This window comes from Narcine bancroftii, chromosome 2 (assembly GCF_036971445.1).
Source record: "Narcine bancroftii isolate sNarBan1 chromosome 2, sNarBan1.hap1, whole genome shotgun sequence".
Taxonomy (NCBI): domain Eukaryota; kingdom Metazoa; phylum Chordata; class Chondrichthyes; order Torpediniformes; family Narcinidae; genus Narcine; species Narcine bancroftii.
Genome location: NC_091470.1, coordinates 148,443,315 through 148,461,111, shown reverse-complemented (window position 1 = coordinate 148,461,111; position 17,797 = coordinate 148,443,315). Strand labels below are relative to the sequence as shown.

At 38.5% G+C, this 17,797-nt stretch overlaps 1 protein-coding gene across 3 annotated transcripts in view; it reads left to right on the top strand.

The window, feature by feature from the left end:
- The window catches only part of mmel1 (membrane metallo-endopeptidase-like 1), a 77,882-nt gene that overhangs the window by 23,755 nt on the left and 36,330 nt on the right, over positions 1-17,797 (top strand). For all 3 annotated transcript variants that reach the window (XM_069915302.1, XM_069915301.1, XM_069915300.1), the window contains 7 exons: positions 5,276-5,335; positions 6,505-6,666; positions 7,489-7,569; positions 8,344-8,439; positions 9,669-9,787; positions 12,147-12,212; positions 13,073-13,207. In XM_069915302.1, the coding sequence (XP_069771403.1) occupies positions 5,276-5,335; positions 6,505-6,666; positions 7,489-7,569; positions 8,344-8,439; positions 9,669-9,787; positions 12,147-12,212; positions 13,073-13,207 (719 nt within the window). The remainder of the gene's footprint in view (positions 1-5,275; positions 5,336-6,504; positions 6,667-7,488; positions 7,570-8,343; positions 8,440-9,668; positions 9,788-12,146; positions 12,213-13,072; positions 13,208-17,797) is intronic.

Below are 17,797 nucleotides of genomic sequence, written 5' to 3'. Positions count from 1 at the left end.
AGGCAGAAAAGTGCCAAATGGAGTTCAATGCATTTTGGAAGGTCAAACTTGAAGTTGGAGTTCATGGTTAAGGGCAGAATCTTAACAGAGTGGAAGAACAGAGAGACCTTGGGTCCAAATCCATTGATCTCTCAAAGATGCCGAGCAGGTTGATAGGGTAGTTAGGAAGGCCTATGGAATGCTGGCCTTCATTAGTTGCTGGATCGAGTTCAAGAGTCTCGACTCTTGAACTCAGCTCTATAAAATTCTGGTTAGATTTACCAGGATGTTGCCTGAATTGGAGAATGTGTCTTACGAGGCAAGGTGAGCAGAGCTAGGGCTTTTCTCTTTAGAGCAAAGAAGGATGAGAGATGACTTAATAAAAGTATACCAGATTATGAGAGGCCTAGCCAGCCAGCACCTTTTTTCTGGGGAAAAAGTAGCGAACACCAGAGGACAACTATACTAATTGAAGGCAGGAAAGTTTAAGGACACTTTAGAGGTAAGTTTTTTATTACGGAGAGTTGTAGATGCCTGGAATGCACTACCAGGGGTAGTAGTGAAGACTGGTACAATAGGGACATTAAAAAGACTCAGGCACATGGATGAAAGAAAAATAGAGGGTTATGAGGAAGGGAAGGTTTAGTTTTTTTAAAAAAAACATTTCTCTAGGTTGGCACAACATCATGGACCAAAGGGACTGTACTGTGCTGTCATATTTTATGATCTTGTCTGTTCATGGTACAGCTCCGAAACATTGATTAGAAGTGGATTGCGATTTCTTTTAAATTCTTCTTTTGAACCTCTGAATAGCAAAACTGGTCAGCATTTAGTGTCTACTCACAGCTATAACCACAGTCAAACTTCTACAACTCAGCTCTGTGTGGATCATGCTATGATTTCAATACACTGCTCCCGGACAATATTTATCAGGAATGGAACTAATTATCATAATTGGAACTAATTATCGTAACTTTATATTATTCAAGTTGAGCAGACAAGTTCAAGTTCACCTAAAGCAATGGCTTTCAAACTGCCCCCCCTAAACTCACATTCTCCCTTAAGCAATCCCTATGCCATAGGTGCTCTGTGAAGGGATTGCTTAAGGTGGTATGCAAGTAGAAAGAAAAGGTTTGAAAACCACTGTTTTAATCGTACTTAATTGACTCATTATGTGCACAGCTTCATCACTCCAAAGAAAATGGGCCAATGACAATTCTTCTCAAGCAAATTATTTCAGTAACAATTGGGTCTCTAAGCAGTGGTTCTCAACCTTCCCTTCCCACTCACGAACCACCTTAAGCAATCCCTTACTAATCACTAAGCCCTTATGGCACAGGGGTTGCTTAAGGGGGAATGTGAGTTTAGGGGGGCAGTTTGAAACCCACTGAAAAAGCTTGTGCTGTTTCTTTTAATTTATATTCACAGTACAAAATTACCTAAACTTAGTCTGTGAGTGGAGTAAAAAAATTTTGCTCCCAATAATAATATAATTTTCCCATGTAAATACAGTTCTCATGGAGCGATAGGTGTGTGATCCTGCTCGATATCAATATATAGTCATGTGATACCTTCATATACTCTTGTAAAGAAAGAATGAAAGAATTAGATATTGGTGAATTCGGGCACACGAAAACAAACACTGCTCTGTAAAATCCTGCCTTTATGACCAAAGCCCTTCTGGAATTTTCATAACAGCATAATATTTAAACAATTAAAATTCCATGGCTTTAACCTGCTATTTAGCTGTTCCAGTATTTTCTCTGCAATTAAGAACCATTCCTCAACCAGCTAGAAGGGAAGTTAATTTCGGGTTTGTTTATCCTTTGGATTCTGTACAATCTGCTTTTTAACAGTAATTCCTGGTATCCGCAAGCATCGAATCCACGCTGCTGAAGACCCAACTGCGCTGGGTGGGTCATGTCTCCAGAATGGAGGACCATCACCTTCCCAAGATCGTGTTATATGGCGAGCTCTCCACTGGCCACCGAGACAGACATGCACCAAAGAAGAGTTACAAGGACTGCTTAAACAAATCTCTTGGTGCCTGCCACATTGACCACTGCCAGTGGGCTGATATCGCCTCCAACCGTGCATCTTGGCGCCTCACAGTTCGGCAGGCTGCAAACTCCTTTGAAGAAGACCGCAGAGCCCACCTCACTGACAAAAGACAAAGGAGGAAAAACCCAACACCCAACCCCAACCAACCAATTTTCCCTTGCAACCGCTGCAATCGTGTCTGCCTGTCCCGCATCAGACTTGTCAGCCACAAACGAGCCTGCAGCTGATGTGGACATTACCCCTCCATTAATCTTCATCCGCGAAGCCAAGCCAAAGAAGAGATTTCTTCATTATCACCAGTTCAGCACATGAAGATCCAAAAATTGTGCATTTTTTAAATTAAACATTAAGTATCAATGAGAAGAGATGGAGGTACTCAGTAGGTCAAGCATTATTCATGGACAGTCAACGTTTTGGAAGGGTTCCAACCTGAGTTATTGACTGATCATTTCTCTCCATGGATGCTGCCCCCCTCCCAAGTTTTTCCAACTTCTCAATGTTTGCTAAACGTTCTAGCATCTACAATTCTTATGTTTCTTGAATTATTTTGTGCGATCACTCCGATGATCCAAATCTCCCAAACATCTTGTGAGAGATCATAATGTCTCCAGAAGTCCGAAGAAAGAAAAAAATACTTCCTCGTATTTTGACTTCAAGTACATTCTCTTTCAAATTTCTTCTTGAAGTGCATGCCAGATATAAAAGCAGCGAACAGTTTCTGAACAGCGCAATCCCAGGTCCAATGAAATATTTTTGGATTGGCTCAGGAATGCTATTGGCCAGACAGTCTGAACACATTCGTTTTCTGCAAATGTTCTCATTCATCTTGCCACCAATTGAGCCAAGCTGACAGTCAAGATGGAACCTAATCCAAAAGCAGTCTTGTTTTAAAGATGTGTTACTGATTTATTGGAGGTCGCAAAGCCGTGAAGTATGGAAAAAATTGTTTCAAGCTTCGTTAACTTTGTTGATGACTGTATGAGTAATAACACACAAGATTTATTTTTTTCTCTCTCATGTATCTGTTGGCTCTGGTATCCTGGTATTAATTAAAACAATTAATCATATCTAATACTCAAGTTTTACTTATGACTGTTTTATTACCCAAACATGTCTAATGGAATAATCTGACCTCCTTTCTCTTGAAGACTGGCAATACATTTTTAATGTTTATATGTAATGCTTAAATTTATCATTGTCTTTCACAGACAATTCTCCTGTTGTTCTCAGCAATATAATATTCCTCATCCAGCTTGAACAAAACATTTAACAGGTCCATCATCTGACTTGCTGGTTGTGGGATCTTTTTAACGCCAAAATTTGTTAAATACCTTTGGCACACCTATTGAGAGTTGGGAAAAGGTTGCATCAATTTTCTCAAATTCTGGAAACATTTTGATGTACATATTGATGAGATTATTTCTGTGGGATGCTTATGAAGACAGGAAACATCAGCTTGGAAGATTAATGTCTTGTCAGACTAGAAATTCAAGGCCAGGAACAAAATCTGAATGGATTTAGCTTGTATATTTTAATTCAGTTGATTAACTAACATGAAATTAAACTAGAATTAGTAGTGAAACTACTGAAAAAATTCTTGCTCATAAACATCCTTAAGGAAACAAAAGCTGCTGTAATTAGTCATTCTGGATTCCTATATAGGTCCAGACTCAACACAATGTGGTTTACCTATAGCTGCCTTCTGAAGTGGCTAAGCAAGCCACTTGGTTGTAACAAACTAACATAAATATAACATAAATGGCTTACCTGCCATCAACTGAGGTACTGCATTTGGATACAAGACAATATTTATCACATGACCTGGTAATGTGTTGGGTGTGAGGGCGATCTGGCTGCGACATCTGTCACCCCATTGATCGCTAGGGATGATTCGGCTGATCTGGCTGGCTAGGCGGGTGTCACCCTTCCCTCACAGCTCCATGTGCGTCCCTCCCGAAGCTCAGCGCTCGGTCGCAGAGGATGGCCCCCTAGAAGAGGACCGCTCCGCCGGTCTAGGGTATATGACGTAGCTACTCCCCTGCTAGTCTAAACCTCAAAGACCTGGTAATGTGTTTAAATTAGGTAAATTGTTTCACAGATTAGGCAACATCATGCTCTTCATTCATTGTCCCTAATTTCTCATTTTGATCACTGGATAAATCCTGCATGTCCAGCAAGCAGAAATGGCCATTGTACAGCATCCTGAAATACAGGTTTTGATTCTAATGTACTTGTGGGAGTGCCTTCAACAATGATTCTAATTGATAAAGAAAACACTCATTTTAAAAAAATACAGGAAATCTTTGCTATCAGTGTGAATGAATGCTTGAGTTAAGTCAGTTTGGAAATCAAACACTTTCCATTTCCCATGATGCTAAAATATAATTGCTAAGCAATGAGTAAAATTGTTGAAAAAGAACGGTTCTGATGGATTTCTGTGTGAAGGTCTAGACTTATAATTGAATGGTAGAACAACTGTTAAAAAGTATTATGAATTATTTGTTATGAAGTATTATTGAATAACTGTGCCATTGATTAATACCACCTGCTCAGTGAAAAATTACAGACTGAATTAAATGTGTTTTCCAATTTTGACTCCTTGATCCCAAGTAAAAGTAAATTTGCTTGTGGGATAAAATGAGTCATGTTGGTTTTCCATTGGGTAGGTTGTTTTAACAAACTTCCAAATGAGGTGGAAGCCTGGAAGATTTTAGGAAGTGGGAAGGATGTAGAAGGTAACAAATTCCAAATTTATGTCATTTGAGTTCATAAAACAATTAAGTAGAGCTTATTATGTGGTGGGAAACATATCAGCTGATTCATTTTGTACATGGGAGAAGTAATTAGAGGAAGATGAGAGAAACTTGTTTTGATTAGTGTTGATAAAATATCAGTGAACTTGGAAATTTTCTAACATAATTTCAATGTTTTTCACAGCTAATGAAGTACATTGGAAATTCAATCTTTTGTGAAACTCTGACAAACAATTTACACAGAGTAAAGTCTTGCAATTAATGACAGGTTTAAAGGTTTTGGTTGGGAAATGTTCAGTGCAAGGTAAAAAAACCGTTCAATTTCTTCTTCAAAAGGTCTATGCTCTCATAAAGAGGAGAGAGGAAAGCACAGTAGAAGTGGTACATGGAGTGTGACCATGTATCTGTTTCTATGCCTTTTGCTTTTCCAACAGAATGGATGCAAAACTTCTGATTGATGTTATTCTTCTCTTCATTGTCAGACAAACAGTTCTCCAGTAGCTCAAACAATGTGTGTATGACTGCAGGCTGTGTAGCTGCTGGTGAGTGAAGCTCAAATCTTTCCAGTAAATGTAAGAATATTTTGTGATAACATCATCCATTTTGAGTACTTACAAATTCCATGTAATGGTAATTATAATGGAACTGTCATTATGGATGCGATCAAAAATTGTAACGGAAAGATAAACCACCAATTATGTGCTACGGTTTCTTCTTCCCATAAAGCTTAATTGGTGAAGAAAAAATATTCAGTGAAATGATGTGGCAGGACTTAATCTTAATCATAATTATTATCTTCCAGAATCATATACAAAAGCATATGGAAATTAGAGTAGGTCACCAGGTCCTTCAAGGCTGCGCTTCCATTCAATAAGATCACAGTTGATCCATGCTGGCCTTAACTCCTCTTCAGGGCCAGTTTCCCATCACTGTCAATTCCTTGATCTTTCAAATATTTATCCATCTCCGCCATAAATATTTTTCAGACACTCTTTGGACTGAATAATCCATTAAACACCCACTGTGTCGTCTAAGATTAATATTTGATTCAAAAGTGGTGATTTAAATAATTGTGTTCCAATTGCAAACTGCCAACCAGTTGAAATAAGAAATGGTAGCAGGAATAGGCCATCCAACCTATTAAGCCTGCTCTGCCATTCATTGTTAAATTTCCAACAATTTTGTTGAAACCCTTAATCATTTTGAGGTGGATATAGATTTCAGATTTATTGTCAGAGAACACAAATAACATATACAACCCTGAGATTCTTTTTTTCTGCAGGCGTGCAAGAATTATGATTAATTGCTAGTCCAAAAAAAACTGTACATGACATAAACATGAAAACAAAGAACTGTAAACAGATAACAAATGTAAACAAACTGTGCAACACAGAGAGAACAAAAGAGAAAATCAATAAAGTGTACAAGTAAGAGTCCTTAAATGAGTCTCTGATTGAGTTTTTCATTGAGGAGTCTGATGGTGGAGGGATAGCAGCTGTTCCTGAACCCGGTGGTGCACGTCTTGATGGCAGCAGCGAGAACAGAGCGTGCTGGGTGGTGTGGGTCTTTGGTAATTACTGCCAAATTCAATTCCTGAAGTCAGCAATCAGCTCCTTAGTTTTGATGTCATTGGTTACTGAACCATGAACACAAAAGTCTGAGTTATGCATACAGTGTATGATCATTTGAATTTTTTTTCCCTCTTTTTAAGCTGCAAGGTTAATCCAGAAAATGGATCCGTCTGTTTCACCATGTGAAGATTTTTACAAATATGCCTGTGGAGGGTGGCTGAATAGAAACATCATACCAGAAACCAGCTCTCGATACAGTATTTTTGATATTCTGAGAGATGAGCTGGAAATCATCCTGAAAGGTAAATACCAGAACTAGCCAATTAAAACTGAATGTTAAAACCAGGCAGTGTTGCGACTCTGTTGCATTCTTTTGCTGGAGACTTGAACTAAGTAATTAGAAATAATTAGAAAACGTCTGGCAATTGAAGAACAATGGTGAACCTCTATGTCAACTTTGAGTGAGCTTTTTTCAACTGACCCTACGCAATTGGAAACTGACAGGATTTGCTTGTCAGTTCGTTTTATTCCTGCTTTCTCTTACTTGCTTTATTCAGGCTTCAGGCAAGTGTTCCAACAGGTCACTCCTAAGCTGTCAATTTTGTCCAAGTGGATTATATAAAAATTACTCTCCATTTTAAAAAATGCTATATTGATGCACTTTAGTATTCAAAGATGTTCCTCAATGAATTACGCTATATTATTGTGCATGCAAAATACATCTCGCGGTGTTTTCCATATTTCTTCAGATCTTCTAATTCTGATGCATGCCCATCAATTTATAAGAAAACATCTCGTAGTAAAATTGTGAGTAAAAACCTGGAGTAGCATTTAATTCTGCACAAAACAAAATCCTAAATTGACACAAGAGGGGCAATCTGTGCTTATCTTACCAAGTGGTCTTGTACTTCTCCTGTCATGTTTACTGTATCAGATTGTTAATTCACTACCAATAATTTCAGATGCCAACTATATTTTAATTTTGATTTGTGAGATGCGCAGATGTATGTCTGAAATAGGAGCCTGCTGTATAAAGTTATTTACTTGCAGATGGACTATCATTAGATAATTTCATTGAACAGTTGTGCTTAATGTAGCTCTTGCTCTTCTACTTCGACATTCAGGTGTCTTGGAGAGAACAGATGATAGAGACCGTGATGCTTTTAAGAAAGCTAAACAACTGTATAAATCCTGTATAAATGACAGTAAGTTCAACTTCTTAACATCATGTTAACATTAACTGAATGTGTATTGCATTCTTAACCTCAAATATTTTTATTTTAAAAAAACTTTAATCTCTGATTGGAGATTTGAGCACTAAGGTCCAGAGATTTTGTTGATCAGATGATATTTGCTCAATTCACTCTCTTGGGTGGCTGTAAAAGATTCCCTTACACCATTTTAAAGAAATTATTCTCAATACCCTGGATAACCTTTCTTAAATTATCTGGTTATTATCACATTTTTCTTTGTGGGAGGTTAATGTATACACATTGACTTCCAAGGTTCATGTATCACTGCAAGCTTCTTCAAATGCCTTGTGTGTGTTTTAAGTATTTTGGGCCACTGTGAAAGTCCTGGCCTTTCTCCCTAAGCAAAAGAGAGGACTCAAGGGGTCTTTAACATTAGGGTTTGCTACACATAAGCCACTGTTGAATCAATATCATTTATTTCTTTCAGATGAAACTATAATCCTTTCTATCATGTTTATCTCTCATTCTCTTAAGTGCATCAATTTTTTAAGTGCTCCTTCAAAGACAGTTGTAGAACAGAGAGACCTTAGGGTACAGGTGCATAGTGGTGACTCAGGTAGGCACAGTGGTGAAGAAAGTACCTATCCAGCAACACATTTTCCTGAATATTAATTTCAGTTTATTTCTAACTTTTTGCAGTTTGGTTGACCTGTAATATAAAATCTATTCACAGATAATGCCTGATTGACCATTTTCTGTTGTTATGTAAATTTTTTTATGTTGCAGCTTTAATTGCAGAACGAGACTCTGAACCCCTCTTAAGTCTATTGGATGCACTTGGAGGATGGCCAGTTGCCACACCTGACTGGAATGTCATGAAGGGTATGCAGTGGTTTCCCAATGAGCTTCTAATAATTCAGAGAAGAATTAGAACTGCAATATTTTATAATTCTGTAGCATAGTGTGGTTCTGATTTTTTTTAAGCGCTGTAGCAAGTCGTTCTGGCCCACAAGCCCCTGCTACTCAAATTCCCCAATTACTCTTCAACTCCCATACATTTTGAAGGGTGGGAGGAAACCCATGCCGATATAGGGAGAATGTACAAACTCCTTACAGACAGTGCTGGATTCGAACCTGGGTCATTGGTGCTGTAATAGCATTGCGCTAACCTCTACGCCAACCATAGTTAAAATTCCAAAGAACAAACCCGTCAAATAAGAGTTTCTATCACTATTGGACTAGTACGAATACCCAGTACTGAATAGATAAGTAATGATTGGATATTTCAACTTCCTGATTATTTACAGGGGTAGATTCAGTATTTAAGTTTAAAAGAAAAAGAATTCTTTAAAATCCTTTTGCCAGTATTTAGCAAGCCCAAAAAATGAGTGGCTGGTCTCATTTTAAAGAATGAAGCCAGGCTGGTGGAAAGGGCATTAAATAAGAGAGCAGAGGAAGCTGAATGGAAGATTTAATTAAGAAATGTGGGGACTAGGTAGAGTGAATCTGAAGGATTTTTTTCTCCAAATGGAAGGACAGAGGAGACAGAAACACATTTGAAAATATTTGGATGATCCTGTGAGATACTTTTATTTACAAGGTTATGGACCAAATAAAGGAAAGTAGAAATGCCCAGATGAGTGTTTTCAAATTGGCGTGAATGCATGTATGTATGTTATTGTTGCTTCTATACTGCTCTGCCCCATGATAGATTTGCTTCCCTTGGAAGGTACTGACTTTATATTGGCTAAAGGTAAAGCACTAAAGTCTGCAAACATCATGGTTGAAATAAAAACCCAACGCTAGAGAAACTCAGCAGGTCAAACAGTGCACTTTATAGTGCAAAGATCAAGATATAATATAAGCAACATTTCAGGCTCAAGTCTGCCTATATTTTGTTCATACCCGATGAAGGGCTCTAACCCAAAATGTTGATTATGTATCTTTATCTTTGCTCTGTAAAGTACACTGTTTGACCTGCTGAGTTTCTCTAGCGTTGTGTTTTTATATTGAATAACCTGGTTCCTGGCTATTATGCGAAGTTAGGGTTCAAAGCCACCATAGATTTAGTGCTGTGTTAAAACTCTTGCTGGTTTGTCCTGTTTCTTCAGAGCCAGGGTGGAGTTTGGAAACCATCCTACCGCAGCTCAATGCCAATTACAATAAGAGAGTGATTATGGACATGTTTGTTTGGACTGATGATAGGGACTCAAGCAGACACATCATTTATGTAAGTAAAATATCATCCTTTCATTTTCCCCTTAATCTATTAATTTGAATGTTTAAGGACACAATTTCAGTGGCATTCTGGAATGTTATCATGTGAGAGTGCATGGGTACAGTCAATCATTTGCCTAAGTGTCTGTAGAATTTTTTTATTTAGCTTTTTTTGCAGTGGGGTAGGTAGAAGTGTTAATGATTACCCTCTTACTTTTATTAAAGCAATTTAATATGTTCAATGTCAAACATAAATAACTTGCACATTAAAAACTAGAAATTCTCTCTCCTATTTTTTTGGCAATGAATATGGATTACCCTAATGCATACCCTTCACAGCCCATGTTATGGATCACCCTAATTCTTTTTGTGAAAGGCTCTTAAGTAGCAAGAAGTTTATTGTGAGGTTATAGAACAATATCGGATTTCCATTTGTAATGTGCTTAAAGTGACAACCTGTTTCAGCATGGCACTCCTTGTTGATGTGTTGCAAGTAACATGGCAAGTGCAAACTCTGCAGCCACCTCTCAGACCAATGTAGATCAATGCAATAGGTGTGGTGATTTAGTCATCTCGGCCTTTGGACATCATTTCAAGAGTTTCTCAAAGCGTAGGTGTTCTGTGCATTGTGGGGAAGAATAACAAAATTTATTTAAATTTAGACATACAGTGACCCTCGAGCCTATGTCGCCCAATTGACCGACAACTCCCAGTATGTTTTTAACAATGGAAGGAAACTGGAGGAAACCCACGCAGACACAGGCAGAATGTACAACCCCCTGACAGCCCGGGAATCAAACCCTGGTCCTGATCGCTGACGCTGTAACAACATTGCGCTATCGCTACGTTAACAGTGCTGTGGGGTTATTGCTTATGGTTAATGTGGACTCAGTGGGTCAAAGGGCTTGTTTGAATGCAGTATGAAGATGCTAGATTTGTTGAGAGGAAGCACATCAAGATCACTGTAAATATTTAAGGTGTTCTGTGAATACCATCTTGTGTTCAGTCACTGAACCGGTGCGGACTCGAAAGGTCAACATGGCCTGTTTCCGCTCCGTAAATGGTTATATGGTTACTAGACCCAATTAGTACAGTTGCTCAGACAATAACCTTTGTTCCATTTTAGAGTCAGAAGTGGTGATATTTGCTGATGATTGAATTATTTTAAATGTAAATTTAGACCTACAGCATGATAATAGGCCCTTTCGGCCCACGAGCCCATGCCGCCCAATTACACTGAATTAACCTACCATCCCTGGCATGTTTCGAACAGTGGGAGGAAACCAGAGCCCCCTGCAGGAAATCCAAGCAGGCACAGAGAGAATGGATAAACTCCTTACACTCAGCATGGAATTCAAACCCTAGCCCCGATCTCTGGCACTGGAACAGAGTTGTGCTAATTGCTTTGCTCTCCGTGAATCAATTCCATTTGATAAATGAAGCAGAGGAAGCTTTTGTTTACCACAAAACCTGACAACAGTCAAGCTGCTTAGCAGCAATAAACATTTTTTACCACAAAAGTAGCATCTTCAATGTAAGAGTAACCTTTTTAACCACCACCTTTGACTTTCAGTGGCATCACCATTGTTGGGTGGAAATGTTTTTGTCCAGCCAATCAAATACTGTGGATATAAGAGCAGATCAGAGCCCTAGTAAACCATGTGGGTGGCCCTCACATCATATCCAAAAGCCTTTCTGCCATCTACAAGGTGCAAGTCAAGAGCACAATTGAATACTATCCATTTGCCTGGATGAATATAGTCGTCAAGACACTCAAGAAGCTTGACACCATCCAAGATGTTGCAGACCATTTCACTGATCTCTCATCAACCACTACCCTAAACATTCATTCCCTTCCTCAACAGCTCTTCGAGGCTGCCGCGATTGCCATCTACAAATGCACTACAATTACTCATACAGGCTACTCTAATACCATTTCCCACATCTTCATAGGCTTCCTGATCATGTTGGAGGTTTGGATCTGGAGCTTGGGTTGCCAGTGGTTTGATCTGGAGCCTGTGTGGCTGTAGAGGCTTCGGGAGCGTGAATCCATGGACACTCAGTGACTTTGAAGGGACTCTCTTTTTCTTCTCTTTCTCTGACTGAAAGGGGGACAGGGAAATTTTTGCTGATGGCAGACAAGATGAAATATTACATCTGATTTATTACATGACAATAAATGAATCTTAATTACAAATTCTTCTGGAGTTAATATCCAAATTACAGGACTAAAGAGTTTCTCGCAATTTTACACTGCACTCTTCTCTTTGAGTCTTTGTGAAACACCAGTAAGAAAATCAGTTTGGTGAATCAACATTCATTGGATGTTCTTTAGCCTTTATCTTGATGCATTTCCCATCTCTCTATTACAGATTGATCAACCCAGCCTGGGGATGCCTTCACGAGATTATTACTTTAGAGATGGTAACTACAAGAGGGTGAGGACTGAAATTATCTGTATAGAAAACATCACATTCTTATAAGTGCAATGTGCTTTAAAGTTCCATTCTTTCATAGTTCCTCAGTGTCTATAATTTGTTCCAAGGAAGACCTTGCAGTTATCTTTTAACCACATTTAATATTGGACTGTTCTGTAATCTGGTGTTCATAAGAATTCATCAACATTATTTTCAATTCATTAAAATTAATAAAAATTCTGTTGACAACACCATATTGGAGACGGGATGAAATGAAAGTCTAGTTTATGCATAAACAGGAATGATTTTCTCAACAGACAAAACTCGTTTTAAAGAATCCTCATGAAATACAGCAGGGTATTTGACAACAAAATGTAGTGGATAAAAACCATTTAATAATATTAATGATGTGTACAAAATCAATTGTGATAATTTACAATGAAGTTATTTCCCAGAGTGGTCCATTTCTATTCTAGTTGGGAAGAGTAGCGACAGAAAACCTGAATGAAATTAGTGTTCAATAAGTCGTGTTCAATAAGTCATGGTATATGTAGATAGCCTGCAATGTTTTAAGATTTATAGTTCAGTTTAAGTATTCCCTGCTATTGTTGCATAAATGAAAAGCAGGCTATTCATTTTATGGTTTGTGAAACCTTCACAAAGCTACTAAAGGCCTTTCATTTCATAAAAAATTCCAAGCATTAAGCCAAATCCTTGTGTTCACGGGAACAGAGAGATTGGTAGCTCGCTGAAATACCACAATTGATTAACTATCTGGGCTTATTAAAAAGTTGTAGATTTTAGGAGGAGGGTACTATTCTATTGACATGATCTACCAAATAGATCAGTCGAACAATTAAATATGTTAACTTTTGTTGAAGGTGCGTGAAGCCTACTTGCAGTTTATGATTGCAGTTGCTGAGATGATTAGAGAAGACCGAAACATCACAAGAAATGATTCTTTTGTTGAGGAAGAAATGATGAAAGTCTTGGAACTTGAAACTGAAATGGCAAATGTGAGTATTTGATTGACTGTTTTGTATTCTTTCCGTACACTAAGGCACAGAAGCAAGCCCTTTGGCCTATCTACTCCATGCCGAACTATTAGTCTGCCTCGTTCCATCCATGTGCTTATCCACATTTTTTCTTAAATGTTGAAATTGAGTCCACTTCATCTGGCAGCTCATTCCACACTCTCACCACTCTCTGAATGAAGAATTCCCCTCAAGTTCCCTTTAAATATTCCATAGAATTGGTCTGAGCAAAACACATAACCTCCAACCATGTTTAAGGCAAGTTTTTTTGAACATCAATCCATCCCTTCACTGCATTCTCTAAGTTACACATGTCAAACTCAGGCCCACGGGCCAAATTTGGCCCGTGATATAATTACATTTGGCCCGCAAGATCATATCAAATATGTATTAGAGCTGGCCCGCTGGCCGCCGCGCCAGTATAGCACATACACAGCTAATACTACAAATCCCAGAATGCTTTGCAAATGCATTGCTGCCGGCCCGTCAGCCCGCTAATCGCCCCCACCTCCTTTCTCTCTACTTTCATTAGCATCTGCGACCTGTCGCCCAACTCACATGTAATAAACCCCTCACGAAAAATGGCCAAACCAAAGACAGAAAACAGGACCTTTCAAGACAGGTGAGAGGCAAACTCTGACCCCAGAGTTTGATGAACTTGCATCTAAGAAGAGATGCCAAGTACCTGGTTTAGACCCAGGTGCATCAGAGTAAATCACAGTGTAGCAAGCTAAGCTTGGATTCATATTTTCTTTGGTTAACTTTGGACTGTTCATAGTTGAAAGATTGGATTTTCATTGAAGCAAGTTGTTATTTTTTTGACTTGTTGGGTTGTGAAAAAAAATACATTTAAAAGGAGCTTAAAGGCTATAGAGAAATATTATTTATTGAATATTTTATTTCTCATTTGTTAATGCTTCTTCTGGAAAGAGTTTAACCAAAACTATTATTAAACATTTATTTTAATAAGTAAAAGTTTAACATTACATATGTTAAAAGAAGAGAAAACATACAGATGTTGTTGAAAATTTTCAATAAATATTTAGTTTGGCCCACGACTTAGTCCAAGTTTTTAATTTTGGCCCTCTGTGAATTTGAGTTTGACACCCCTGCTCTAAGTGGCAGCAAATTTGCTTACCCTGTCATATTCACAGCCCATGTTAAAACTACTTATAAACTGCTATAAAATTGCTTAGCCCATCTAGCATCACCCAGTAAGGTTGTCTGGGGCAACACTCAAACCATTCCCCTTCTCTTTGAGACAAAGATGTCACAACAAAGACAAAACCGCACATCATGAACAACATTAAAAAGAAAATAAATATTTCGGGTAACAAAGTAGATTAATCAGAAAAGAGAGTGGTCTCATTGAAATCAGTGTTTTGAGGCTGTGAGGTGCATTTTATCAAAACTCTTGCAGTGAGTTTCTCCAACATCAACTGCATAACTGTTTCCATATTGTTCATGAAGTTAAATATGTTCATCAGTCTTGTTAAAGTGATACAACAGGTAAATTATGTATCTTTAAATACAGTAAAAAAAAACCCAGTATCCAACATGTATGGGGATTGGTAGATGCCAGATAAACATATTTGCCAGTTGTTTGAGATGGTGCATTGTGTGATTGGTATACTAACTGCTTGGGGGCACCAATTTAAACTTATATATTTTAACTTTTTTTTGCTGGTTGCTTGAATTCCAGAAAACAGGGATTTTACTATATATCAAATACTTGAACAAGGTTCAAGTGTTCAGGTACTTTTTCCATATTTTGATAGGTTAACAAAGTTTGAATATCCAGTTGCGGAACTGTGATGAACCACCCTACTTTAAATTGATGCAGTATTAATCTGGATTTAATGACACATCTACAGACAAAGAAGCCAGACCACGACCTGTTCAGTTCCAAGCCCAGTCCATTTGTCTCCTGATGGAAAACAATCTCCATAAGCAGCAGTAGCTGACTTGCACTCACCATTCCCCTGCATGAGACTTGGAAGTGAGACTTGGCAGACAAAGGTCATGTAGAGCCCTATTCTAACTACATCTGAAGGGATCAAGACTAAGAAACTTGATTGGTGGTTTCATTGCCACAGACCAGATTTCTCTCAGTATGTCAACTAGGGTGTTTCCATGGACTTATTTTGTAAATTTGGATTGAATGGCTTTTGGAGCTAAGTGAGTCAACCTATTGTTAACATTTCACTATTAACCCGAATTAGGTCTGTGGATTCTGGGTCCGCAGGGTGCTCGCACGAAATGACTGACTTCAACTACAGTCTTGGTTAGATCGTTCTTTCATCTGCAGATTGGATTACTTTTATTCACCGCTACTACTGAAATGCCATTCAGGAGTCACTGAAAAAAGTCCCTTCGAACAGCTACAATACATTCTCTTTATCCTGATCCGTAGCATACTATATAATGTTCTTCTTTGGCTTGGCTTCGCGGACGAAGATTTATGGAGGGGTAAAGTCCACGTCAGCTGCAGGCTCGTTTGTGGCTGACAAGTCCGATGCGAGACAGGCAGACACGGTTTCAGCGGTTGCAAGGGAAAATTGGTTGGTTGGGGTTGGGTGTTGGGTTTTTCCTCCTTTGTCTTTTGTTACACCAATCATAAAACACCTCATCTTTTAATATCCAATAGTTATTTCCTCGCATATACAATTTTTCTATCTCATCTATATTCCACAGTTCACCTTCATCTCCCTCCATTGTTTGCAGCATCATGGGGACAGCTGGATTAATTTGAGCCAAAAACATCCTTCTTACCAATGGTAGCAGGCAGCATCTTACAAATAATAGTATAAAGTTTATACAATACAGTCTTACCCTATGCAGTTACTACTAAGTAGAAATTCCATTGCTCTGGAAGATTGACAGCCTCTTATCAGACCTGCTCCTTGATTGGTTCAGAGTAAATTCCTATAGTTAGTCGTTATGTTAATGATCCCTTTGAAATTGCCTTGCCACCTTACTAGAATGCAAAATCTGGCTGCTCTCTCTGTCTTTTAACCCCTTCCTTCCTCACTACTTATTGCAAATAACAATAAATGAATACCTTCATCCCAATATTTTCCATTCTCCAGACAATAAATTCTCATCATATTTTTAAGAATAGAATAAAATCTTTCCAAAGCTCCCTGAGTTTCAGGATGGTATGCAGATGAAGTGATCTGTTTTATTCCCAACTCATAAATCGACTGTCGAAACAACCCAATCATAAAGTTAGATCCTTGGTCACTCTGGATCTCTTTAGGTAATAATTACGTACGGTCCAGAAAATCTAGCTTTTGAAGGAATGTTATGTGTTGGAAACAAAATCAAAACTTTACTTCTTGTCTTAAAATTCCTCACCTGAGCTTTCCTGTCAAATAACCGCTTCATTTTACCCTGAGCCATTTCTAAATTTTCTTGAGCCAAAGTCCTTGCTTATTGTACCTATCCTTAAATTTAGAAACATAATCCAGCAAGTCCAACTGGACATCCTCATTAACCTCACTGTTCTTTTATCAACATTAAAGGTCCTCTAACCTGATGCCCAAGCACAATTTCAAAAGGGATGAAACCTAATGACTCCTGCACAGCCTCCCTTGCTCCTCTATATTCCTCAGCCTCCGACATTCAGCTTCCCAAAGCTTCAGTTCTATCTGAGCCTGTATCTCCTCATCCCAGCCCAGTCTCAGCCCCCACTGATCCCATCTTTTGGTGGCTGGACTTACCCAAGTAAAAAAAACTTTCTTAATCAATGGCAACATCCGGTCAAGAAGAGAATTACTAATACTACTACTACAACCATCACAATCTTGGTAAACCACAAACCCCAAAGGCCAAAATTCGCATGCAACCAATTAAAAATTGGTGGCCATAGCCAGCATTGTCCTTTAATTCTTGCCGTAGAGACTTAAGTTTGTTCATAGGCTGAGTGAAGAAGCCATTTTGAGTAGTGTTGTTTGGAATAAAGGTACAACATTGCTTGCCAAACATGACGCAGACACCTCCTTCTTTAGTCCAAAGCCTATCGATTCTGCCATGTTATCTTGCTTGTCACATCAACCTGCTCTCTTAGGGCATTCAATGCATCATTGGAATAATTAATAAATCTCTGTTAGTTATAATAAATATAGTTAATCCATTCAGCATTCTTAGATATTCCAATTGCTGGGATGAAAGCCTCAAAACCTGCAGCCTTATATTCATTGGGTATGCCACACAGTTGACCTATGGCATCTATACGTATTCTAGGGTCGCCAAGGTATTCTCATCTAGTTTGGTGATAAGGAGTCAAGTCTGGAGTTATCAATATCTGATGCATTAACTTTACCCGTGCACATTTGCATATCCAATTAGACGGGAGAGTATCCCTAAGGGCCTCTCCCCTATCCCACCACAAGTCTGCTAAAGGTTCCTCTTGGGACTTCCAAATATCAAAAGGAGGAGGTGGTCATCTACCTTCCCCTGATTTATTTCACTTTTTCCATTCCTCAAGGCCCCCTGAAACATCAAAAGTGGTTTCACACAGGCCCTTAAAATGTCCGACCTTGGCCTTAGCACTACCATTTCTCAGATAAC